Source organism: Talpa europaea, assembly GCF_964194135.1.
Source record: "Talpa europaea genome assembly, chromosome: 7".
NCBI lineage: Eukaryota > Metazoa > Chordata > Mammalia > Eulipotyphla > Talpidae > Talpa > Talpa europaea.
This window is the reverse complement of record NC_140074.1, coordinates 86,450,326-86,474,691: the sequence shown is the minus strand read 5'-3', so window position 1 is coordinate 86,474,691 and position 24,366 is coordinate 86,450,326. Positions and strand designations below refer to the sequence as shown.

Sequence of the window (24,366 nt, the reverse complement as noted above, 5' to 3'; positions counted from 1 at the left end):
GGGGTTGGGATCAGTGGGGGCCAGAGGAACCCAAGCCTCCGGCTATAGCTGCACAGGCCGCCATGGGGCTGGGAATACTGCTCCTGCTGCTGTTCTGGTCTGGGGGGACGCAGGGCTCCAAGTTGGACCCCAAAGGGAAGCATGTCTGCGTGGCCAACAGGTGGGTCCTGTGGGATTCTTATGGGAAAGTGATTGAACTGACGTTGTGGCACTGGAGGGAAAGAGTATGTGGAAGGGTTCATGGCACTGAGGGGACGACGGACTTGGAGAGTCCTTTGAGAAGAATCTGGAGGGTATTGAGTGGTCAGGGCAAATAGTGGGAAGGTCAGGGAAGGAGAGAGGAGATCGGGGACATTGGGGCTGTGACACTTGGCTGGGCCTGCCTGATGGGGCTGAGACAGCCTCCCGCATCTCAGCCAGAGACAGTGATCCATACCTGAGGAGCCAAGCTGTACCCGCACCCGCCCCCACCCCACCCAGCTCACCCCTCTCCACCCCACAGCACTTCTGCTGAGCTCCAGTGTTGCCCAGGCTGGAGGCAGAAAGATCAAGAATGCACGATCCGTGAGTAGCCAGCCAGATGGACCCCCGTGGAGGAGAGGGGAGAACAAAGCCCAGTGACCCTTCCTTTCTACCCTCCTGGGGCCTGTTTTCCCTCCCCTAGAACTAGGGGCCACCCTGTGACACCCGTTCTCAGCCCCAAGGGGACCAAGAGCCTGAAAGAGAGAACCCCTCTTGATGGCACCCCAGTCCTTGCAACATGGGTGGGGTGTTTTTCAGCCATCTGTGAGGGCGTGGACGCCTGCCGAAAAGATGAGGTATGTGTGAAACCAGGCCTCTGTCGGTGCAAACCTGGATTCTTCGGTGCCCAGTGCAACTCCCGTGAGTCCTAAGTTTCCACTGGAGGGTAAAGTTGCTGGGCAGAACTGGGGGAGTGGGAAGGCAAAGCAGGTAGGAACGCAATCTTAGAACAGCAGGGGCAGCATCCTTTCTGAGCTTCCCTGAGGAAATTGAGGCCCAGGGACAGGAAGTGACGCACTTCTAGGAGATGCCCTGAGTCATCTGGTTTTCCCCCCCCTGTATCCACAAAGCCCTACCCACTGGTTCAGTTCTGGCCTCTTCATCTTCCTTTATAACTTCTCAGAAAAGATGCTGGTGATCTCTGTTAATTGGCAAACGATCTATTTCTCAGTCTCCCCCACATCTACCTTGGCCATGTGTGGAGAGCGGAAGGTCTCTGGCTAGACTGTACCCCATCCGGTACAGAGGGTCATGAGAAATGGTTGACACCGTGGTTGTGTCAAGAGGGACACTGGGGGGAAGTGAGTCTCCTCCTGTAGACCCTGATGGGCAGCAGGTTGGACACCTAACTCACTTCTAGCGCTTGGGGGAGCCCAGTGCAAGGGAGGAGGGGGCATGAATGAAGCGGCACCCACTTCTGTATGATTTTTTTTTTAAAAAAGATTTACTTATTTATTTATGCAAGCGCTGGGTACAGTCATAAGTGTGAGAGAGTGAGAGAATTCACCAGAGCCAGAGTGGGGAACAGAACAGGCAGACCGACGAAGTACACTGTTGAGGGGAGCAGCGGGCTGCAAGAGAGGTCTGCGCGCCATGTGGGACCCTCGCCCGGAGACCAGGGATCGAACTGGTGCTGCAGAGGCTGCGGGCAGCTTTGCAGCCCAGCGCTCAACCACTGCGCCACCAGGGGAGGCCCTTCTATATGATTCTTTTTTTTTTTTTAAAGAAGGCCCGTTTTATTTCTTTTATTTATTATTTTTTTAAACATGTATTTATTTATGCAAGCACTGGGTACAGTCAGAAGCGCGGGAGGGTGAGAGAATTCACCAGAGCCAGAGCGGGGAGCAGAACAGGCAGAAGGTACACTGCTGAGGGGAGCAGCGAGGGGCAGGAGAGATCTGCGCGCCATGTGGGACCCTCCTTCGGATGCTGGGGAGCAACCGGGGATCGAACCGGCGCTGCAGAGGCTGCGGGCAGCTTTGCAACCCAGCGCTCTACCGCTGCGCCACCGGGGAGGCCCTTCTATATGATTCTTGACAAGCCCTGTCCCTCCAGGATCTTCAAGTGTATTCTAGAATGTGAAGTGGGAGGCCAGGTCACTGCTCAGGGTTTTGTAGATCAGAGTCTCAGCAGGAGGAGAGCTGTGCCCAGGAGGCTAGGTACCAGATGTTCCACGGGTTTGTCCCTGATTCTGGGAGGGTGGGCCTGGTGCCCCTCTTTGGTGTAAAAAAGGGGCAAGAGGCAGGAATCAAAGCCCAGGCCTCACTCCTTCCCTTCACCCTCCAAACCTCTCCCCCTTCCTCCACAGGCTGCCCGGGCCAGTACTGGGGCCCCGACTGTCGTCAGAGCTGCACCTGCCACCCGCATGGCCAGTGCGAGCCGGCCACGGGCGTGTGCCGCTGCCAAGCTGGCCGCTGGGGCAAACACTGCGAGTTCGCCTGCACCTGCGGCACCCGCGGGCGTTGTGACCCCGCGACGGGCGCATGCCACTGCGATCCCGGCTGGTGGTCGCCCACGTGCCACCGCCCGTGCCAGTGCAATCTGGCGACGGCGCGCTGTGACCCGGACACGGGCGCCTGCCTGTGCGAGCCGGGCTGGTGGGGCCGCCGCTGCAGCTTCCAGTGCACTTGCAACGGCTCGCCGTGCGCTCAGGAGTCGGGCCGCTGCGCCTGCCTGCCCGGCTGGCGGGGCAACAAGTGCCAGCACCCTTGTGAGTGTGTGCGCGGCCACTGCAGCGCCGACTCCGGCCAGTGCACCTGCCCACCCGGCTTCCGCGGCGCGCGCTGCGAGCTGCCCTGCCCGCCCGGCCGCTACGGGGAGCAGTGTCGCCACCAGTGAGTGGGGGGACTCACCGCGGGCGGGCGGGCGGGGGACCGGGCCAGCACGTAGGAGAGGGAATTGGAGGGGCGGGCAGGGAGGGGAGCTAGAGAAGGGAGGGCAGGAGGGGAAAGGCAATGAGAGAAAGGGGGCGAGGCAGGAGGAGCTGGCGGTTCAGGAAGAAGGTGGGGAAGCAGAGGGTGCTCAGTGCTCTCCACAAAAATACACAAGGACAAGGTGAAAGGGGGAGGGGAGGGCCATCCATCTCCCTAGACCAGCCTCACCCACTCTTCCTTTGGTTACTTTTTTTTTTTTAAGATTTATTTATTTATTTATGTAAGAGCTGGGGTACAGGCCAGAGATGTGGGGGCCTGAGAGGATTCACCAGAGACAGAGCGGGGAACAGAACAGGAAGATAGACTGAAATACACTGCTGAGGTGTGCGGCCAGGAGAGGTCTGCTGTGCCATGTGGGTAGCTCCCTGGCCGCCCGGGGATCGAACTCATTCTGCAGAGGCGGCGGATAACTTCATACTGCTGTGCTTGATCCCTTGTGCCACCAGGGAGGCCCACAACTTTTAAACTCTGACCACCTTCACCCACAATAAGAAATACGTTTTGCACCCCAGCTAACACACACACACACAATTGAAGTAAAACTTTAACCAGACAACACATACTTATCTTTACTACAGATGCACATACATACACTGTATTGCATTTATTTATTTTTTAAAAGATTTTATTTATTTATTTATGGATACAAGAACTGGGGTCTAGGCCAGAGGTGTTGGGGGTGGGGTGTCTGTGTGAGAGGATCCACCAGAGACAGAGTGGGGAACAGAACAGGCAGACTGACTGAAGTACACTGCGGAGGGGAGCAGCAGGTGAGTCAGGAGGGGTCTTCTGTGCCACGTGGATTAGCTCCCTGGCCTGGGATTGAACTCGTGCTGCAGTGGCTTGATAGTGCTGAGACTTAACCCCTGAGCCACCGGGAGGTCCCTACTTATTTATTTTTGATGTTGGTCTGCTAAATTGATTTTATGAACCCTCACTCTTCCCCCCACTGATGGGTCTCATCCACACATATATCCCAGATAAGCATCTGGAAGAAGAAACTTCAAGTAGTAACTATTAGGGATCAGTGAGAAATTAACCTATGTTTGAATGTTGTTGAGAATTATCCTTCATCACAAGGAAAACATTTTTTGTCTTTTTTTTGTTTTTTGTTTTTATTTATTTATTTATTTGTTTGTTCGTCCGTTTTTTTTTTTTTTTTTTTTTTTTATAGAGGCATGCTTTATTTATTTGTTTGCTGGTTTGTTTGTTTGTTTTGTTTATACATGCACTGGGTACAGTCAGAAGCACGGGAGGGTGAGAGAATTCACCAGAGCCAGAGCGGGGAGCAGAGCAGGCAGAAGGACCGAAGTACACTGCTGAGGGGAGCAGCGGGCGGCAGGAGAGGTCTGCGCGCCATGTGGGACCCTCCTCTGGTGGCCGGGGAGCAGCCGGGGATCGAACCGGCGCCACAGAGGCCGCGCGCAGTTTCGCAACCCAGCGCTCAACCGCTGCGCCACCGGGGAGGCCCATGTCCGTTTTTTTTGTTTTGTTTTGTTTTGTTTATACATGCACTGGGTACAGTCAGAAGCGCGGGAGGGTGAGAGAACTCACCAGAGCCAGAGCGGGGAGCAGAGCAGGCAGAAGGACCAAAGTACGCTGCTGAGGGGAGCAGCGGGCGGCAGGAGAGGTCTGCGTGCCATGCGGGACCCTCCTCCGGTGGCCTGGGAGCAGCCGGGGATTGAACCAGTGCTGCAGAGGTCGCCGGCAGCTTCGCAACCCAGCGCTCAACCGCTGCGCCACCGGGGAGGCCCTTGTCTTTTTTTTGTTAAGTAGACTTATTATGGTCATCATTTCATAATGCACAGTCTCTATGCTGTACCACTTGATTTATGCAATGCTCTGTGTCAATTATGTCTCAATCAAACTGGGGGAGGGAGACCTCCCTGGTGGTGCATGGGGTTAAGGCTCAGCATTATAAAGCAATCCACAGCCACTTCTACAAAAGTTCTCTCCCCAGCCAGGGAGCTGACCCACACGGCACAGCAGACCTCTCCTGTCTCACCCCGCTCCCCTCAGGAGTGTATTTCAGTAGATCCACCTGTTCTGCTCCCCACCCTGTCTCTGATGAATCCTTTCACCCCCACCCCCACACCTCTGGCCTACACCCCAGCCTTTGTATGCATAAAGAAATAAAAATTAATTTTTAAAAAATAAAACTGAGGAAAAATTAAAAAGATAAATTTCAAATTATAGTGGCAAAAACAAGCATTTTATGTTTTTATTTTTATGCATTTTTGCATTTTCATGTTATAGAAAGATAAATTGCCAAGTCCCAGTCATGCCAGATCTCAGAGATGGCAGGGACAAAAGGAAGAGAAGGGAAGGCAATGGAGGGGGATGCTGGGCAGAGGGAAACAGAGATTGATGGCCACTTGGCTGATCCAGCTGGCCTTGTAGCTCCTGATTGACCCTGCACCCCAGGATAAGATGGATCCCAGAATGGGATTGTAGGAGAGGGTTGGACTCCTACTAGAGTTTATAGAGCTCATCTCCAGACTCTATTTTGTCCAGCAATGCTCAGCGGTGCCTGAAACCCAGCTGCACTCTGGTTGCTCTCCAGCACCCCTTGTGGCCTGGGTAGGCACTGCATCCACCCACCTCCACTGTTCCCATGAGCTTCTTCTCTCTCCAGCTGTGGCCACTGCAAGCAGAATGAGCCTTGCTCTGCAGACACAGGCAGCTGTCAGTCCTGTGAGCCCGGCTGGAATGGGACCCTGTGCCAACATCCCTGCCCATCTGGAACCTTTGGCGAGAGCTGCAGACAGCAGTGCCCCCATTGCCGGTTTGGGGAAGCCTGTCAACCAGACAATGGGCACTGTGAGCATTGTGACTCCGGCTGGCTAGGGCCCAGGTAAGGGAGTCTATCTGCTCAGAGTGGAGTGCACCATCCTTCAGGACTCTCACCCCTCTCTGGGTTAGCTGCCCTTCCTGCCACACACATGTTCACACATCCTGCTAAGGCCTGCCTCCTGACCCAAACTGAGAGGAGAGGCATGGGTGATGATGAGCTCCTGGGCAGGGCTCTCTTCCAGCTTCCCCACCAATCAGACTTCCTGCCCTGTTCTTCCAGGGATCTATAATCTGTCAGCTGTTGGGTTTGCTCCACATTCAAGGCCCTGTGTGCACCTGAACTTCATTGCTGAGGAATAGACAGTCAGGTTCCTGAGTCCAGGAGCGTGGGGGAAAATGGATACTGCCTCCCCTGTGGGACCAGGCCTGTCCTGCTCCCTCATGCTGAATCTTGCCTCACCTTAGGTGTGAAGACCCCTGCCCTATTGGCACCTATGGGGAGGGCTGTGGCTCTACCTGCCCCACCTGTGTTCAGGGGACCTGTGATGCTGTGACTGGGGAATGTATCTGCAACACCGGCTACTGGGGGCCCAGGTGAAAACCAGGGCCCTGGGGGTGGGGGGGGTGCGGGGGAGGCAGGGACCTAGGCTTCTTTGTAATCTGTTTTCTAAATTTCTATTCCTGGGCTTCACCCTCCCAGACACTGAGAAGCCTCATAACTAAAAAATACTTATGTTATCCTTATAGCTAAGAACATTTCCTGTGAGTTCTGCATATTCCAAGGGAAGGTCAGAGTGATGCTGAATCTAAAAGGACTAGTTCCCCAATGGGATGGGAAAGTTGTTTAGGGGTAGGACACCAAGTCCTACTATTGTTTCCCGAAAGTCTTTAGGTGGTAAAAAAATGAATAACAATGTCGCCAATATCAGATTATCCTCCTATAGGACAGACTGTAGTGTCCAATAGAAGAGGTTTCATTTTCTAGATGAGAGGATGGAGGCCCAGAGAGTAAGGGGCAGGCTGGGCCTCCTTAGACCTGCAGACCCTGAGGATGTTTTTCTGAATGCCATTGGCCTCTTGCTTATTTTATCTCAAATAAGTGCTGGGTGACAGGGATGAGGATAATGAGTGGTATACCACCCTGAGGGCTGTACCCCGGAAAAGTGGGAGTCTGGGGGCAGTTTGGCAATTCTAGGGATGATCTCCCTAGAAGACTGGCTTAGGGGCTGAGTGATTCTCCCAAACACTGCCAGGGTACTTAGAATATGGCTCAGATGAGGGGGGATGGGTGTCTGCTTGGTACTTATCCAAGGTATTTGGCCTGATGTGGGGGGAACGAGGAGTGGGGAATAGTTCACCCAAAAATCTACCTTCCCCTGTCCCTGACCACCTCCATCCTTTCTCACCCAGCCTGCCACCTGTCTCTTCTTGTTACTCCATAGCTGCAACATTTCATGCCCATCTGGCTTCCACGGAAACAATTGCTCTATTCCCTGTGAATGCCTAGAGGGACCCTGCCATCCTGTCTCTGGGGCCTGCCAGCTCGGTAAGGTGGAAGGAGAGTGGAGGGTGCAGTACCCAAGGAAAGATTGGGCTCTGGTGGCACATCACTTGCCATGGAGGCTGGGCCCATTTCAGAGACATTCCTATGCCCGAACACTGTATGAATGCTTTGGGGCCCCCTGAAGATGTGACAGAGCCCTGGCCCTTTCAGAAACCAAGCCCAGAGCGGAGGAAATGATTAGGCAGGGCTGGACATTGGGATGAGGCATGATAATTGGGGGCCAGATTTTGTGGAACAGGCCAGGGACCATCAGGAGGGGACAGACTTGCCTGGAGTTTGCCTGGAGGAAGGGGCTTCCAGGTTGAACAGTCTACATCTCTCAGAAGAGGGGGAGGGACACACAGGTGGAAGATTCTGGGGAGGAGGTGCACAGAGCTAGAGATGAGACAACATGTTTGGGAGACAGCGAAGTCCTGAGTATTTAACTATCCCCTTTTCTCCCCAGGATCTCACGGCCAGGATGTGGCCCTCATTGTGGGCATCCTTGTACCTCTGCTACTGCTTCTCTTAGGGATTGCCTGCTGTGTCTGCTGTTGCTGGGCTGCACGACTGGACCCCAAGGACAGGTGAACACTGGCCTGTCCTTTCCTTGCCCCATAGCTCAGTCTGGCCTCCTTTCAGGGACGGGGAAAGTCAGGCCTTGTCAAACACTTAGGTCAGAGGTAATGGCAGTTGACAATGGCCCTGGCCTGGAGATACAAGGTCAGCTGCCTGGTTTCCTCAGAAACCTTCATAGGAGAGTTTCTGACTTGTGAGAGCATGAGCAGGGGCACTGGGCACCAGGCTGGCGGGTGGTCAGGCCATGTAGAAGCAGAGCAGCTCTGGGCAGGAAGGGGAAGCGACTAGGCCTCAAACCCCATAGAGAGAAAGTGACATAAGAATCTGAGCAGTGGTTTAGCAGAGACACATGTGGTTTTCTGAGAGAGGAGGAGAGGAAATTTGTGGGGCCCACCACTGAAGAACGTTGCTTGCACAGACTTTGTTCCTTTACAAAGTCTTTCTCTTTTCTTTTTCTCAAAGACTTATTTATTAATGCATACAAGAGCTGAGGTGTAAGCTAGAGGTGCGGGGGGGTGAGAGGAATCACTAGAGAGAGAATGGGGAGCAGAACAGGCAGGTCCACTGAAATACACTGCTGAGGGGAGCAGCAGGCGAGACAGGAGAGGTCTGCTGTGCCATGTGGGTCAGCTCCCTGGTGGGTCAGCTCCCTGGCCGGGTATTAAACTCAGGCCTTTGTTGTGGACCATCAGGGTGATAGTCCTGTGACTTAACCCCTAGGCCACCAGGAAGGCCCTCCTTTACAAAATCTCTTTACACCCTTTCATTCCTTTGAGACCCTCCACAGTAGAGGTTTGGAGCAGGGAATGACGGACGGGCAAGAGGATTAGCATTCTCATGTAACAGAGGAGGACACTGAGGCCTGAGGAGGCCTCACTGGTAGGCACCTCACTGGTACCTAGCTAATCACTGGTAGGCACAAAGCTCATCCCGTTTCTGGACTCTGTTCATGCTCTAATCCTGAGGACCTCCTCCTTGGTGCTGTGGGCATTCACACATGAACAAACCCCTTTGTTGGTCTCCTGGGGCACAGAACCTGTGTTGGAGAAGTTCTTCCTACAAGGAGGAGGACATATACAAAGGCTGACAGAGTAATGGTGTTGAGTGGAGCAGTCACTCCCAGCTTGGTGAAGGGGACAAGTGCAGGCTCCTGGAGGTGGTGCCACTTGAGATAGGTGTACTGGGGATCCATGAGGATGATGAATACATACAACTGCATTTTGGGGGTGCCTGGCACTGTGCTGGATTTGGGGGGAAGAAAACAACTCAGATAGGCATTGTCCCCATTTTACACATGAGGAAACTGAGGTCCAGATTGGTGAAGTGTAAGCCAGAGTTGCTACCCAGTTCTGTTTGACTCTAGAGTCACACTCTGTGTCAGGCTCATATCTCAAGCTCAAGAGTTTGGATATTACCTGTAGTCATCGGGAACTGCTGAAGTACACAGAGTCACTATATCACCCTGCTTCCCTCACTATATGCTCAGGACCACAATGGTCCTGGCTCTTTTCTCCTGCCCCCACCTGGCCCCAACCAGGGATCCATGCACTGACCATCCTCCTGTACCCTCAGACCAGTGAGAGATGGAGCTGCTGTGTCCAGGATGAAGCTGCAGGTCTGGGGGGCACTGGCCAGCCTGGGCTCTGTGCTTCCGTGTGGTTCCCTCAGCAGCCACAAGCTTCCCTGGGTGACAGGTAAGTGGGCACTGAGGGACAGGGCCTGGGATGGGACAAGCTTCCCATCAGGCTCTCTGCCTAACCTGGAGCCCCTTACAGTCTCCCACCACGACCCGGAGGTCCCCTTCAACCACAGTTTCATCGAGCCTCCCTCTGCTGGCTGGGCCTCAGATGACTCCTTCTCTTCTGATCCTGAGTCTGGAGAGGATGATGAAGGTCCTGCCTATTGCGTCCCACCCCAAGAAGGTAGCCACCCAAGAGCCCACTCACCCCTGAACAGCCCTGCCCAACATAACATTTTCTTTTTCTTTTTTTTTTAAGATTTATTTATTTATGCATACAAGAGCTAGGGTGCAGCCCAGAGGTGTGGGGGGTGAGAGGGTTCACCAGAGACAGAGTGGGGAGCTGAACAGGCAGATCTACTGAAATACACTGCTGAGGGGAGCAGCGGGCGAGACAGGAGAGGTCTGCTGTGCCTTGTGTGTTAGCTCCCTAGCCAGGGATCAAATTCATGTTGCAGTGGCTACAGATAGCTTCATAGTGCTGTATCTTAATCCCTTGCACCACCAGGGAGGCCAGCATTTTCTTTCTTTTTTTTTTAAAGATTTATTTTTATTTATTTATACAAGCACTGGGTACAGTCAGAAGTGCGGGAGGGTGAGAGAATTCACCAGAGCCAGAGTGGGGAGCAGAGCAGGCAGACTGAAGTGCACTGCTGAGGGGAGCAGCGGGCGGCAGGAGAGGTCTGCACACCATGTGGGACCCTCCTCTGGTGACCAGGGAGCAGCCGGGGATCGAACCGGCGCTGCAAAGGCTGCGGGCAGCTTTGCAACCCAGTGCTCAACCGCTGCACCACCGGGGAGGCCCGCCAGCATTTTCTTGATTCCATCCATAAATGTGCATCAAGTCACTATACCAGTCACTATTCCTGGCTCTGGGACACAGGAAAGAACAATACAGATTCCTGTCTCATCAAGTTTATTACTGGTGAACAATAATCAGATTCTTAAAGAACAAAGTAATACATGCTTTGATGGAGACATACCAGTAGGGACTCATGACCAGCTGTATCAGAGGTGCCTGGGCTCTGGGAAGATGACTCAGTGTTAGTGATAATGGAGTTGAGTCTAGCAGAATCTGTAGGCATTAGCCAAATGAAAGTCAGAGAGGTGAGAATGATGTTTCAGGAAGAGGGAACAGTGTATACAAAGGCCCAGAGGCAAGAGGGATATGGCTGTATGGCATTGAAAGAGTTTTTACTTGGTTAGAGTGTGGCGTTATTTCTTTTTTTTTTTAAAGATTTATTTATTTATGCATACAAGAACTAGGGTACAGTCCAGAGGTTCAGGGGGTGAGAGGATTCACCAGAGACAGAGTGAGGAGCAGAACAGGCAGACTGACTGAAATACACTGATGAGGGGAGCAGCAGGCAAGACAGGAGAGGTCTGCAGCACCATGTGGGTAGCTCCCTGCCCAGGGATCGAACTCATACTGAAGTGGCCATGGATAGCTTTATAGACTGCATCTTAACCCCTTGCACCACCAGGGAGGCCTGATGCTGATCTTGATAAGCAGCATGGATTGGGGTGGCCCGCCCAACTCTGGCCAAGCTCTTATGTCTCTTCTGCTAGGGATGGTCCCTGTGGCCCAAGAAGAGTTGCCAGAGGCCAATCTAGCTGGAGGTCCCTTCCCACCCCCTGAAGATGCCTCTACACCTTTCGCCATCCCACGCACTTCCAGTCTAGCCAGGGCCAAGCGGCCATCAGTCTCCTTTGCTGAAGGCACCAAGTTTGCACCACAGAGTCACCAGAGCTCAGGGGAGCTCTCCAGCCCACTTCGAAAGCCCAAGAGGCTGCCCCGGGGAGCACAGCCAGGTTCTCATGGCCCAGAGACTGAGGACTCCACTGGCCCAGAGCAAGCAGAAATGAATGAGGCCCCTCCTGATGCCGCCAGCCCTAAGGACTCAGCTGTTGGCCGCCGCCGGTTCCCCCTTGGTGGCCGGACAGTGGCTGAGCGTGTGGAAGCCATCGAGGGCTGTGTCCAGGAGAGCTCAGACTCTGTGACCACGATCTACATGCTGGCAGGGACTCCCCGGGGATCTGAGGGCCCTGTCAGGTCTGTCCTTCGCCGATTTGGTAGTTTCCAGAAAGGCCAGGCAGAGCCCAAAGTCAAGAGTGCTATCCCTAAGCCTCCACGCCGGGCCCTAAGTAGGAACAAGGGCAGCCCAGGGCTGGCCTCTGGCACTGCCAATCAGAGTCCTGGTTCAGCACCCCCAAATGAGGAGGTTACTGGAGCCTCAGAGTCTGCAGAAGCCAGGCCAGAGGAAGTGACCAGGGGCCTAGAGGATGGCATCAAGGGCTCAGGGAGCACCCAGGAGCCAGCCCCCACCAATAGCCTCCTGGAACAGGATCCTCAGAAGCCAGCTGAAGAGGAAGGACAGGAGGAGCCTCAATATGAGAATGTTACACCTATGTTTGGGCCCCCAGAGCCCTGAGGACCCTGACATTGGAGAATATTAAGACTATGGATGGGGGTACATTTGAATTAGCCCTGGATCAGATTCTGTTTTGAGCTAGAAAACAATCACAGGGCCAGGACAGACATACCAGAGGTCCTGCCCTTCTACAGGGAATAGTCAGGGTTGGACGCCAGTTGGCTCTGGGTCCTGGCAATGCTCTGGGAATGATCTGGAAAGCCTGGCAGACACCTCACAGGATGGGGTCAGGAAAGGGAAAGAGATGACTGCAGGGACTTTTTTTTTCTGTTATCTTGGACTCTGTTTGCCCCCAAAAGCAATTTTCTCCCCTTTATTTGCAAAACATTTTCCTGAAGTGGGAAAAAACCTAAATGTTTGATGGTTAAAGATAGGTTAAATAAATATTTCATATGTAGGTTCCAAATAATCCTGAAAAAAATCATGCTGTGCAAAAATATTTAATGTGGGAAAATGTTCACACTATACTGTTGTATAAAGAATAGAGAGTAAGTTTCCTTTTTATGAATTGATTTTTCCCTCAGAATACGTATTTAGAACTCTCTTTTTGTGTGGAGTTTGTGTTTTACAAACTTTAAAAAAAATGATATTGTGTGCATAAAAAAGATTTGAAGGAAAGGCATCAATTGATATTTTTCTCTGGTAGATTGATTGTGTCTAATATTTATTTTCTTCTTAAACTTTTGTATAATTTGCAATTTCCTACAGTGAACTTTCTTTTTACTTTTCTCACTAGATGGAATTTTTTAAAAATATAAAAAGCGGGCCTCCCCGGTGGCGCAGCGGTTGAGCGCTGGGTTGCGAAGCTGCCCGCGGCCTCTGCGGTGCCAGTTCGATCCCCGGCTGCTCCCCGGCCACCGGAGGAGGGTCCCACATGGCGCGCAGACCTCTCCTGCCGCCCGCTGCTCCCCTCAGCAGTGTACTTCGGTCCTTCTGCCTGCTCTGCTCCCTGCTCTGGCTCTGGTGAATTCTCTCACCCTCCCGCGCTTCTGACTGTACCCAGTGCTTGCATAAATAAATAAAAAAATAAAAAAAATAAATAAATAAATAAATAAATAAATAAATCTTTAAAAAAAAAAAAAAAAGAGCTAAGGTACAGGCCAGAGATGCAGGGGGTGAGAGGATCCACTAGAGACAGAGTAGGAGACAGAAACAGGCAGACTAACTGAAATACACTGCTGAGGGGAGCAGCAGGCGAGACAGCAGAGGTCTGCTGCGCCATGTGGGTTTCTCCACGGCTGGCCGGGGATCGAACTCATGTTGCAGAGGCTGTGGATTGCTTCATAGTGCAGTGCTTAACCCCTTGTGCCACCAGGGAGGCCCAAAGATTTTTTTATTTATGCATACCAGAACTGGGGTACAGACCAGAGGTGTGGGGGTGAGCAGATTCACCAGAGACAGAGTGGGGAACAGACAGATTGACTGAAGTACATTGCTGGGGGGAGCAGCAGACAAGTCAGGAGAGGTCTGCTGTGCCATGTGGGTAGCTCCTTGGCCAGGAATCAAACTCATGCTGCAGTGGTTGCAGATAGCTTCATAGGTTGCATCTTAACCACTTGTGCCACCAGGGAGGTCCATAACTTTTTTTTTTTAAGATTTATTTATTTGTATTTATTTATGTATACAAGAACTGGGGTGTAGGCCAGAGGTATGGGGGTGGGGTGGGGGTTGTTGGTGGTAGTGGTGAGAGGATTCACTGGAGACAGAGTGGGGAGTAGAACAGGCAGATCTACTGAAATACACTGCTGAGGGGAGCAGTGCACCAGAATGGAGAGGTCTGCTGTGCCATGTAGGCCAGTTCCCTGGGTCAGGGATCAATCTAATGCCTCAGTGGCTGATGATAGCTTGATAGCCCTGAGACTTTAACCCCTGCATCACCAGGGAGGCCCTCAGTAGTTTATTTCTTTATGACATACCAAGAGTGCTGGTAACATGACAAAAAGACTGAAAAAAGAAATACAAAACTGGAGTTTTAATTCAAATAGTTCACATTTCAACTCAAACGTACTTGGTTTGTGTCTGGGGAGATATTATTTATTTATTTATTTATTTATTTATTTATTTTTAAAGAATTATTTATTTGGGCCTCCTCTGGTGGTGCAGGTGGTTGAGTGCCGCGCTGTGAGGCTGTCTGCAGTTTCTGCAGCACTGGTTCGGTCCCAGCCGGCCATCAAGGGTCCCACATGGCACAGCAGACCTCTTCTGTCTCACCCGCTGCTCCCCTCAGCAGTGTATTTCGTCAGTCTGCCTGTTCTGTTCCCTGCTCTGTCTCAGGTGAATCCTCTCACCCTCCTGCGTATCTGGCCTGTATCCTGGTTCTTGCATAAACAAATAAACAAACAAACAAACAAACAAACAAACAAACAAATAAATAAATAAAATAATTACTTATTTATACAAGAACCGCTGAGGAGAGCAGCAGGCCAGACAGGAGAGGTTTGCCTTGCCATGTGGATATCTCCCTGGCTGGCTGGGAATTGAACCCACACTGCAGAGGCTGTGGACAGTTTCACAGAGCAGTGCTCAACCCACTGAGCCACTGGGGAGGCCCTGGAGATATTATTTAAAGTCTCAATCTTTTCATCTGAAAAGTGAAGATAAAGCCTATATATAAAGCACCTAGTAACTTTTGAGCTTTCAGTAAAGGTTAAATATCATTGGCATCACCATCATTCTCCCAGCTTTGAGCCCTTTGTCCCAAGAAACTGGTATCTTCCACCCCTTTCTGTTTGTTCATGTTTTTTATTCAACACACTCATATTATGCATATCCTTTGTGTTTATGTCTGTATTAGGACTGAATAGAGAAAGCTGAATAAGATAGAGTTCACTTCACTATAAAAAAATGCAGTCTTGCCATTTGCAACAACATGGATGGAACTACAGTGGATTTTGCTAAGCAAAGTCAGGAGAGAGACAAATAATGTATAATTTTACTCATACGTGGAATATAAAGAAACAAAACCAAGGAACAAAGCTAAACCTAAACAAACTCTAGAAATCTGATTGTAGAATTGTAGGATTGAGACTATTAATAACAGAGGGAGGGTAGGAGTGGGAACAAAGGGGACAGGGAGCCCAAAGGACTATGGTGGAGGATTATGGGCACTTTGGTGGGGGTGTGTGGTAACATACCTCTGAGCAGGTATGAACCTATACCTATAAATACAATTAAAACACAAAAGAAATTATAGCTACTAAAAGACATACTTCAAAGAGGAAAACATTTTACATTCTACTACATTAATTATTGCAATTTTTAGTTTTTAAGACTTCTGTGAAAAATTTGTTCTATTTTTCACAATAAAGCCTATAAAGAGGGCCTCCCTGGTGGCACAGGCAGTTGAGCACAGCGCTGTGAAACTGTCCACAGCCTCTGCAGTGCCGGTTTGATCCCCACCCGCCGCGGAGCAACCCACACTGCGGCAGACTTCTCCTGTCTCCCCCGCTGCTCCCCTCAGCAATGTAATTCAGTCAGTCTGCCTGTTCTGTTCCCCACTCTGTCTCTGGTAAATTCTCTCACTCTCCCGCATATCTGGCTTTGTACCCCAGTTCTTGTATAAACAAACCAATCTTCAAAAAAAAAAACCTATAAAGAGATTTTTTTAAAAGGATTCATTTATTTATGCATACAAGAACTGGGTTATAGGCCAGAGGTGTGGAGGGTGAGAGGATTCATCAGAGACAGAGTGGGGAGCAGAACAGCAGATTAACTGAAATGCAGTGTTGAGGGGAGCAGCTGGCAAGTCAGGAGAGGTCTGCTACGCCATGTGGGTGACTCCCTGGCTGGCCGGGTGTCGAACTTGTGCTGCAGTGGCTGCAAATAGCTTCATAGCACTGTGTGTTAACCACTTGCACCACCAGGGAGGCCCCTAAAGAGATTTTTCAAAAAGACAAAGTTCATGCCCCCAAAGAGTTCATAGTCAATGGGAAAAGGCAGAGACAAACAGAAGAACAGATAATTGCAGGGAACAAAGTAGAGAGTACTCTGGGGAATGATTAGGGAAGGCTTCCTGGAGGAGGTGCTAAGAAGGGACTTTGTTTGAGGGTCAAAGACCAAAGAACAGCATGTACAGGAACCACAAGCAATTCTGAGTGATCTGTGCCTCTAGGACCAGGCAGGTCAATCAGTCTTCACAGGAAGGAAGGGCTGGTGTGGAGGAGCCTGTGTAGGTCAAGTTGGGGAACTTGAACTTTATCCTGCAGGGCAAATAGTAAAGTTTCTGAAGGATTTTAGCGGGGTCAGATATACCAAGGTCAGATTTACATTCCTCATACCTCACTGGGAATGGGGAGATATGGACTTAAGGGGCTGACATTGGAGGCTGATGGAACAGCAGTTGCACTCCTAGGGACACAAATGGGCAGATTAGATAAATACTTAGGAAGTATGACTGCGGAGGCCAGGTAAAGGAGAGGGACAATAACAGCAGGTGCCCAACAAATATTTGTTGAAAGAATGGATAACGGTGTCTAATGTCAATAGGTCGTGGTGCTATTATCTGAGAGAATGGGGGATAGTCTGGGGGGGAGAGTAAATTATTTTAGAGAAGGGCTTAAAATAGTTTAGAGATATGTATGGAACAGCTACCTTGAAGACAGCCCTTAAGCAGGTGGCTCTTGGAAGAGGAAGGGAAGACTGAAATTTGTCAGATGGCACTCGTAAAATGGGTGAGATTGTGCAGGGTAGACACCCAGCTAAGTAGCCAGGATCCCCCAAGTCCAGGGCTCCAGGCGCGCCGAGTCCGCTTGCCAGCAGCGGGTACGGGGCGGCAGAGGGCGCACTCGCTCTGGAGGAACAGCCGGCCCCAGGAGGCTCCCGCACTAGTAGGAGCCGGGTGAGCTGAGATGTTGGGAACTGGGCCCCTGGAGAGCGTGGACAAAAGCCGCACTAGTGGAACTTAGGGAGAAGATATGTGAATATGAGAGGAAAGAAAGTGGATGGATAAGGAGTGACTCCAGAACCCTGGGGCGAGAAGCCACCTCGCAGAGCGTGCCAGGGAGGCCAAGCTGGGCTGGGGGGAGACCGAAGATTCTCCCAGGTCAGAGAAGGGTCTCCGGTCCGGAGACACATTCGGGCAGCTGAACCTTCAGCGCCCGGGCTCCATCCACCTGTCCTGGCAGTTTCTCCGAACAGGTCCAGCTTGGCTGACAGGACTGGGAACCGGGAATCCCAGCCCACGCTCCTTCCCGGAGGTCCGACTACGGCTCGCAGCTCGGCGCTGCCCATCGCATCACCCCACATCGAGGGCCCTTGGCTGAAGGAGACGTCCGCGAACCGGGCGGAGGGGGTGGGAGGCGGCTCGGGAGAGGGGTGTGGGATGGTCAGCGCGGGCGGAGAGCGCCAGGATGGTCAGCCTGCGTGGGGCTGGGGCGCTGACTCCGAGGGGAACACGGGAAGCAGGAACGCGGAGAGGGATGAGGTACCAGAGAAAACTCGGTGCCAGGGCACGAACAAGTCCCAAACTCCCACCTCAGTCTCCTAAGAGACCCCGTCCGGGGACTAAGCAGACGGATTCCCAGAGGCGGGGATGGGTTAGGAGAGCGGGCAGAGGCACACCGGCCCTGGACCGCGATCCTCTCTCCGGGATGGGCAGACGGCGCCGCGACGGGGGACACTGGGAGCCCGAGCGCGCGGACTCCAAACACAAAGCCCGGCGCGGCCGGCGGCCCTGCGTGGGAAGGAGGGGACGCGGGCGGCGGGCGCAGGACCACCCCCGGGAGCCAGAGCATCGGGGCTTGGTGCCCAGGGCCGAGGGGAAGCCGCGACTATGTGGTCTGCCGGAGCCCCGTGCAGTGCGCGAGCTCAGTGGTGCTCCAGGGACTCCGGCGTGCAGCGGGGCAAGTTCGGGGGGCGCTGGGCGCCCAGCCGGGGTCCCAACCCCGGGCAGGGCTTGGGGCGTGGGGCTCTGGCGAGGCGCAGGGGCAAGACCCCGGGGGTTCCCAGCCCGGCGGGGACTCCGGCTGAAGGCGGCAGAGCGGGGCACAGCCCGGCGCTGCCCCCGAGCCCCCCCAGCTCTCTTGTTTGTCTCCAAGTCCGGCCGGAACCGGCTTCTGCTCGCCGCGGGGCGGGCGGGCGGCCGCGGATTGGACGGCGCCTGTTTCCAGCCCCCGCGCAGCCAATCAGCGGGCGGCAGTGTTTTCATCTCGGGGTCGGAATAAAAGGGCTGGAATAAAAAGGGGCAGAAAAGGCGCCGGCGGGCCCGACACACACCACCAGGAGCCGGGTGAGCTGGGATCCGGGGCTCTGGGCCTCCCGAGGGTGGACAAAAGCAGCGCCAGCGGGAGCCTGGGGAGAAGATGTGTGACTCTGAGAGGAAAGACACGGGATGGATAAGGCGTCGCCGGGGGGGAGAGATGACGGACAGAGAAGGGCCCGGGGATGGAGGGAACGGGGTGTGCTGTCATGGAGGCGGGCGAGTAACTGAGGGAAGGGCCCAGGATGGGGGTCGCGCGGGCAGCTCGCGCCGCCGGTTTGAACCGGCTTTGCTTCTCCCATGCGGGGTTCGCGTGGCCGCAGCGCCTAGCGACCTGCGCAGTGGCCAATGATGCGGCAGTTCCTGTGCGGCCAGGCCAATGAGCAGGCCGTGGGCGGGCCGTTCCGGAGCTCCGAGCGCTGATCTTGTGGTTGAAGCAACCTGCTCTGGGGAAGGGTCTCGAGGTCGGGCGGGAGGGCGCCAGTCAGGGCCCGAGGGGACTGGCAGCCCTCAGGTATGCCCCCAACCTGGTGTCGGCCCCTCAGGCTGCCGCCCCTGTCGGCCCCCAAGCTGTGTCTGTCCTGCTGGGAGCCAGGACTATCCCACGTCCCTGAGCATGCGTTAGTCTCTTCCGGCTCTCGTGCCTCAGTTTACCTCTGAGTCAGCTAAGGGAGAAGTCTCCCGCTTGGGGGAGAACTGCGCTCCCGTGGCCTAAGGCAGCCCATCCAGCCAGCTGCAGGGCTGAGGGTAGGGGATGGCCCAGGGCTGGGGCAGGGCTGGGGCAGGGCTGGGGCTTCTTCCCTCACTGCGCGCACCTACAGCCCGCGCCACCGAGGGGTGACAAGCTCCGCGCGCTGCGGCAGCGGCCGGCGTTGCCCCCTCGGGCTGGGCTGGGCTGGGCTGGGCTGGGCGCTGACGCCGAGGTCTGTGCGCAGGTGGCTGCACAGCCGGGAGCCGGGCCACCGCGCTGAGCCGCGCCATGGCGCCCACCCTCGCCACTGCCCATCGGCGCCGATGGTGGATGGCCTGCACCGCCGTGGTGGAGAACCTCCTCTTCTCGGCAGTCCTCCTGGGCTGGAGCTCGCTGCTCATCATGCTCAAGTCGGAGGGCTTTTACTCCTACCTGTGTACCGAGCCAGGTGAGATCTGTGCGGTGGGCTCGCGGTGGTTCCTGGAGGGGAGCTCTGGGAGACGGCGGGCCGGCGCGATGGCGGTGAAGAGCTAAGCAGCAGTACCACCTCACAGCGCAGCGCCTCCCAGTTAGCAAGAGGCCCATTGGATCCGTATCATTGTCCCCTTTTGTGGATGAAGAAACTGAGGCTCAGATTTTTCTGATTTGCCCAAGACTACACAATCGGGAACTGATAGGCCCAGAACCCCCAAGTCCAGAGTGTTCTTTCCGCCAGGGAGGAACATTGCTGGACTCCTCTCCTCCCAGAGCCTGGCACATCACTTGCCTTGCAGTAAACATGTTGCTGCTCCCTGACTGTAAGAAAGAGGAACTCCTGATTTCGGTGGCTGGGGTGCAAACTAGAGAGAGGAAGTGGCTTGGCCTCCACCCCATGGAGGGTTCATCTAGAATCTAGATGTTTTTTAGGCCATTATGGAGTGTCTTAAGGACTTGTCGGGTAGAATTTTTTGCCTGTTATTGCTGCTTTATGATTTTCTAAAGGACATTTGCTTTCGTAGGCAGTGAGAACCATCTCAGTGGCCTTCTACCTGCAATGGGAGAGCGAGGAAGAGAGGCAGGGGCGCCTTTATGGGAATGACTAGGGCTGTTCTTTCACTTTGCCACACCATCGCTGTTGCTGAATGCAGGGTGAAGATTCTTGTCTACAAGAAGGATCTGCACCCCTACCTTTACACACACATCCCTACCCCCTATTGAGGATCCTAATTACAGCAGGTTAGCAGGTTCAGGTGAAGAATAGGACCCAAGTGGCCCACAACCTCTATCTTTCTGTCCCTGACAGAGTCTACCCAATAATTGTACTCAGTAATCTCTCTCCCCAGTGCTTTTGTCTGCCCACCCCCTGCCTGATCCCCTTAGATGGAGATCACCCAAGTTTGATGCCAGTACCACTGACATGCCTTTTTCTGGACTTCTAACTTGGAGGGGGGAGAGGAAGCTTTGGACCAGCTCATGCTGCCTGTAACCCTATGTAAAACCCTCCCTGTTTGCCTTCTCTGATCTTCCTGGGAGATTCCTGAGTGTTTCAGTATCTAGGGAAGCTTTGCTGGAGAGATTAAGGGCAGGAGAAAGGGAAGGCAAGCGAAGAGGGCAGAGTATGTAATTTATAACCTTTAACCTTTAGCCTCAGAAATATTTCTATTATCCTTAAGGGCTCTTGGCAGCCCTTTCCCCACATCAGCAAGAAATCTTGGGAGAGGAGTTTCACTCAGACCTTTGAATAAGCTTTCTGCTTTGTCCAACAGATGTTAGGAGATTAGTGGCGCTAGAAGGGACAGGTTGGGGAGTTTGGCTCCTCCGCTCCTCTCACTGCTTCCTTTTAGATCTTGACCCTTCCTGCTAGTGTCCCTGATGCGCTCTCTCAGGCTGAACAGAGGTTTTTTAAAAATGAAAAGAAACATCTTCATCCCCAGAGGAAACTTAGCATCTCACCCAGATTGACGTACTTTTGTGGTCAATTTTGTTTGGACCCTCTGTGGCGCTGGAGGGACAGATTGCCCAGGTTGCCCACAGACTTGATTTATTTTATGCTGTCGGCAGTATTGGGGCTGGTTACTTCACACTTGCCTCAACCTTGACTTCTTCCTTCATTTGCGTGGGAGGAGACCAGAGATTGTGCAGACACTGTGCTGAGCTGGTGCTTAAGTCCTTGAGAGGCTTGCCTGACCCTCCCATAGACCAAAGTGAAGGTGAAGGGTCAGGATTGTGGGTTGAACATCAACTTCTTATCACGTGCCTTTGCTCCTGCCTCTGATTTTGGTTTTTCTGACTATCTGGCAAGCCTGCTGACCCAGCATCCTCCATGGGCAGGCTGCTGATTTCACACATCTTATCTCTCTGGCCTCCCTGCTCCTTGCTTCTTGGAGTCTACGTCACCTGTTGTCTTACTGGACCAGGAATCTCCATGCCTCACCTAACTGGGTGTGCCTGGAAGATTTTAGGTTCAAGGTTTCTGCTTGGGCCTAACATTTTCAAACTTGGTGGATGGCTGAATTACAGAGGAGCAGCTAGGCCATTTATTGAATTTATTGAATTACAGTCATGATAAGCTGATCAGCCTACAGCTGATTGAGATGCAGATGTGTCAGCTTTTTGTTGCTTTTAGGACTGATGCTTTGGTTTGTTTTCGAAAGAAAATTTGCCTGAACCTGTTAAAAGGTTCTCAGGACTCTCAGGACCCCAGTCAGAATCTGGACAAGACATGGTGCTGGATTCTAGCTTGGTGCGGTGGGAGAAGGAAAGAAGCAGCCTCGTTCTCTGTTGCCCTTTGCTTATTTTGCCCCCTGACTAGACAATCAGGATTGATGTCAAGGGCTGTGAACTTAGGGCTGGTGTGAACAGGATGCCAACTGGGTTCCCAGCCTGGGAGCAATGAGGCTTTCTCCATACTATGTCCTTTTGGTCCTGAATGGCTGCCGTAGCAACCACACCTATCTCCTTCATTTTCTTAGTCATCTGGTGGCCCACTATGACAAGGTGAGCTCAGGGGGCCGGTGCTACCTGTGGATGTTTAATCTTCTCGTTCATACAACCTGCACATTCAGTAAACATTTATTGGGGTGCTGTGCTGGGATTCTGCTGTCTGCCAGTCCAGCAAGTCATCACACAGAGACCTACAGGATTCCAGGTAGAAGTTGCACTCCACAAACAGCAGGGTGCCAGGAGTGAGAATGCTTCAACTTGGGTGAAGTTATTTGACAAACTCTGATGTTTAAGAAGTGTGTGACCTGTTAGGAGGGGTGAGTCAGGAGAGGGCAGGCCAGGAGTCCCATGGCAGTTCCCAGCAGACTGCACATTGGAGAAGAGGCAAAGGATTAGTGGGGCAAGAGGTGACTGGAGTGGTGGGAAGGCGCTCAGGGCCTGCATGACCTGGGAGGACACTGGGGAGATTGGATTTTACTCTCAAGGAAGGAGAAAGTGATTAAGGTGGAAGGTTGATGCTCAGATTTGCCTAATAGGACCCTGGATCACTGGGGATTTGGCCGGATGGGGGCAATGGTGGGACACATGGCCTCTGTCAAGGAAGACACAGTGCAGCCCAGTCCTGTATTCTAAGGGGCTCCCAGTTCTGTGCTCCTGACCACTGCAGGCATTCTGCCTGTGGTGATGGTGGGAGGGAAATTGTATCCCTTACCTTGAAACAAAGCAAGGAGTTGCACTCTGGGGCCCTGCAAGGGAAGGGGGGCAGCTGTCACCCAGGAAAGCAGGACCAGGCCTGGCCCCTACCAGACTGGGTTGAAGACATAGCTGTGGACAGGAGATATTCCGGGCTGCTTCCAGGCCCTCCCTTTTCACAATCTCCTCCCATACCCAAAGGTCAGTGGTTAATAGTTTTTGAAAACTACTGTTTGCTTTTATTGCTGTGAATGTGAGTGTTTTAACTCCCTCTACCCCCCAGTTTGTTTTGAATTTAAATGAAAACGTTTTGTAGCAATGGGTAAAAGGGTCTAAAGGCTGATGCCTACAGCCTCAGGATCTATCGCAGAGAGGAGCTAGTGTCCTTGGGCCTTCCCATCAACCCTTCTTCCTTCTCATCTCAGGGCCTGACTTCCCTCCCCCATATCCCTTGGCCCCAGTTGGCTTCTTGGTGTCCCACTGAGGTCCTGTCCCACTTGGGTTAGCTTTCAGGAACCTCATGGTAAGGTCTTGGGGGTGGTCCCAAATCTCACTAGGTGAAGGGCCATCCGGTGTGGTTTGTCCCATCTCTATTCTCTCAACATTTTCTCTCTGGAATGCTCTAACCCAGGTAATACAGCATAAGCACAGCCTGAAAGATCAAAAGCAGGAGTTTTGAGGTAGAATCTGACTCAAGTCCGGCTTCCCTAAAGACCATCTCTAAGACCTTCAGCAAGTGACTTACCTGCTGTGAGACCTCCTGGTACCCTGGTGTGGAATATGGAATAGAGGGCCTCCCTGGTGGCCTAGAGGTTAAGTCTCAGTGCTGTCACCACTATGGCGTGAGTGCTATCCCCGGCCAGAGAGCTGACCCACATGGCGCAGCAGACCTCTCCTGTCTTACCTGCTGCTCTCCTCAGCAGTCTATTTCAGTAGATCTGCCTGTTCTGCTCCCCACTCTGTTGCTGGTAAATCCTCTCACCGCCACACCTCTGGCCTACACCCCAGTTCTTCTGTACACCCAAAAAAAAAAAAAAAAGTGGAGTGGAGGTGGAGTGTGTTAGTGACATAGAAACCAATAGTATCGAACTCAGCGTTCATTACACACAGCTACCCTGTGACCACGGCTATGGGGCCAAGCCCTGGCCTACCCAGGACAACTCGACTCTCTGGCCCTCTGACTGTCCCTGCTCTGTCTCTTATTTGCTGTTTGAGGTTGACCTCTTACCTACATCCCCCCTGCCGGACTGAGATGTTGCTTCCTGTTGCCGGATAGACAAGGATTTGAGAGACAGGAGATCCTGGGGCAGAGACCATCAGCAGGGAGGTCCAGGGCCTGCCCCTGGGGCTTGGCGTGGGGGAGGGTCTGTAAGCAGCCTGTCAGAGAAGGAGACTTCTCAGGAATTTTGAGGGCCCCCCAGCCAGGTGCCCTTTTGCTCCCTCAAGCATCCTCCTGCCAGCTATTCTGAAGGCTCCCCTCTCCTTTTTTGTTCTTGGGTTGGAGGGAGCCCCCTCTTTGACCGAGGGATGTCAGAGGAGACTGAGTAGGGTCACAACACCCTCTTTTCTCCCTGGAGTTCTCTGTAAAGATTTTGTGTATGAGTCTTCTGTGAGTGGGGCTGAACAGTGCGGGCATTGTTCTTTCTTCCTTGATTGTAGGTCTCCTCCTAAACTGCCTGTTCCTTGCACACTCTGGCCTCACCAATTCCTTGCCTGTCTTCTTGATTCAACTTCCCTGTCTGTGCTGGGCCAGGCCACTCTGGCTGCCCGTTGTGGAGGCATCTGTTTAATAAACAGGCACAGGTGAGGCACAGAGCAGGCTGGA

The 24,366-nt window shown here is 53.0% G+C and overlaps 2 protein-coding genes across 4 annotated transcripts in view; both read left to right on the top strand.

Annotated features, from left to right (window-relative positions):
* Positions 1-62: 62 nt before the first annotated feature.
* SCARF1 (scavenger receptor class F member 1) lies at positions 63-12,039 on the top strand (the record flags this gene model as incomplete). The annotated part of the gene is made up of 11 exons (XM_084237666.1): positions 63-160; positions 503-564; positions 781-882; positions 2,330-2,855; positions 5,590-5,808; positions 6,213-6,341; positions 7,190-7,293; positions 7,757-7,877; positions 9,442-9,563; positions 9,645-9,791; positions 11,177-12,039. 11 exons carry the CDS (start codon positions 63-65, stop codon positions 12,037-12,039), a joined length of 2,493 nt encoding a protein of 830 aa, XP_084093792.1.
* Positions 12,040-19,214: 7,175 nt separating this feature from the next.
* The window catches only part of SLC43A2 (solute carrier family 43 member 2), a gene marked incomplete at both ends in the record, with an annotated part of 40,745 nt that continues 35,593 nt past the window's right edge, over positions 19,215-24,366 (top strand). For all 3 annotated transcript variants that reach the window (XM_084236820.1, XM_084236821.1, XM_084236819.1), the window contains one exon: positions 19,215-19,374. In XM_084236820.1, the coding sequence (XP_084092946.1) occupies positions 19,215-19,374 (160 nt within the window). The remainder of the gene's footprint in view (positions 19,375-24,366) is intronic.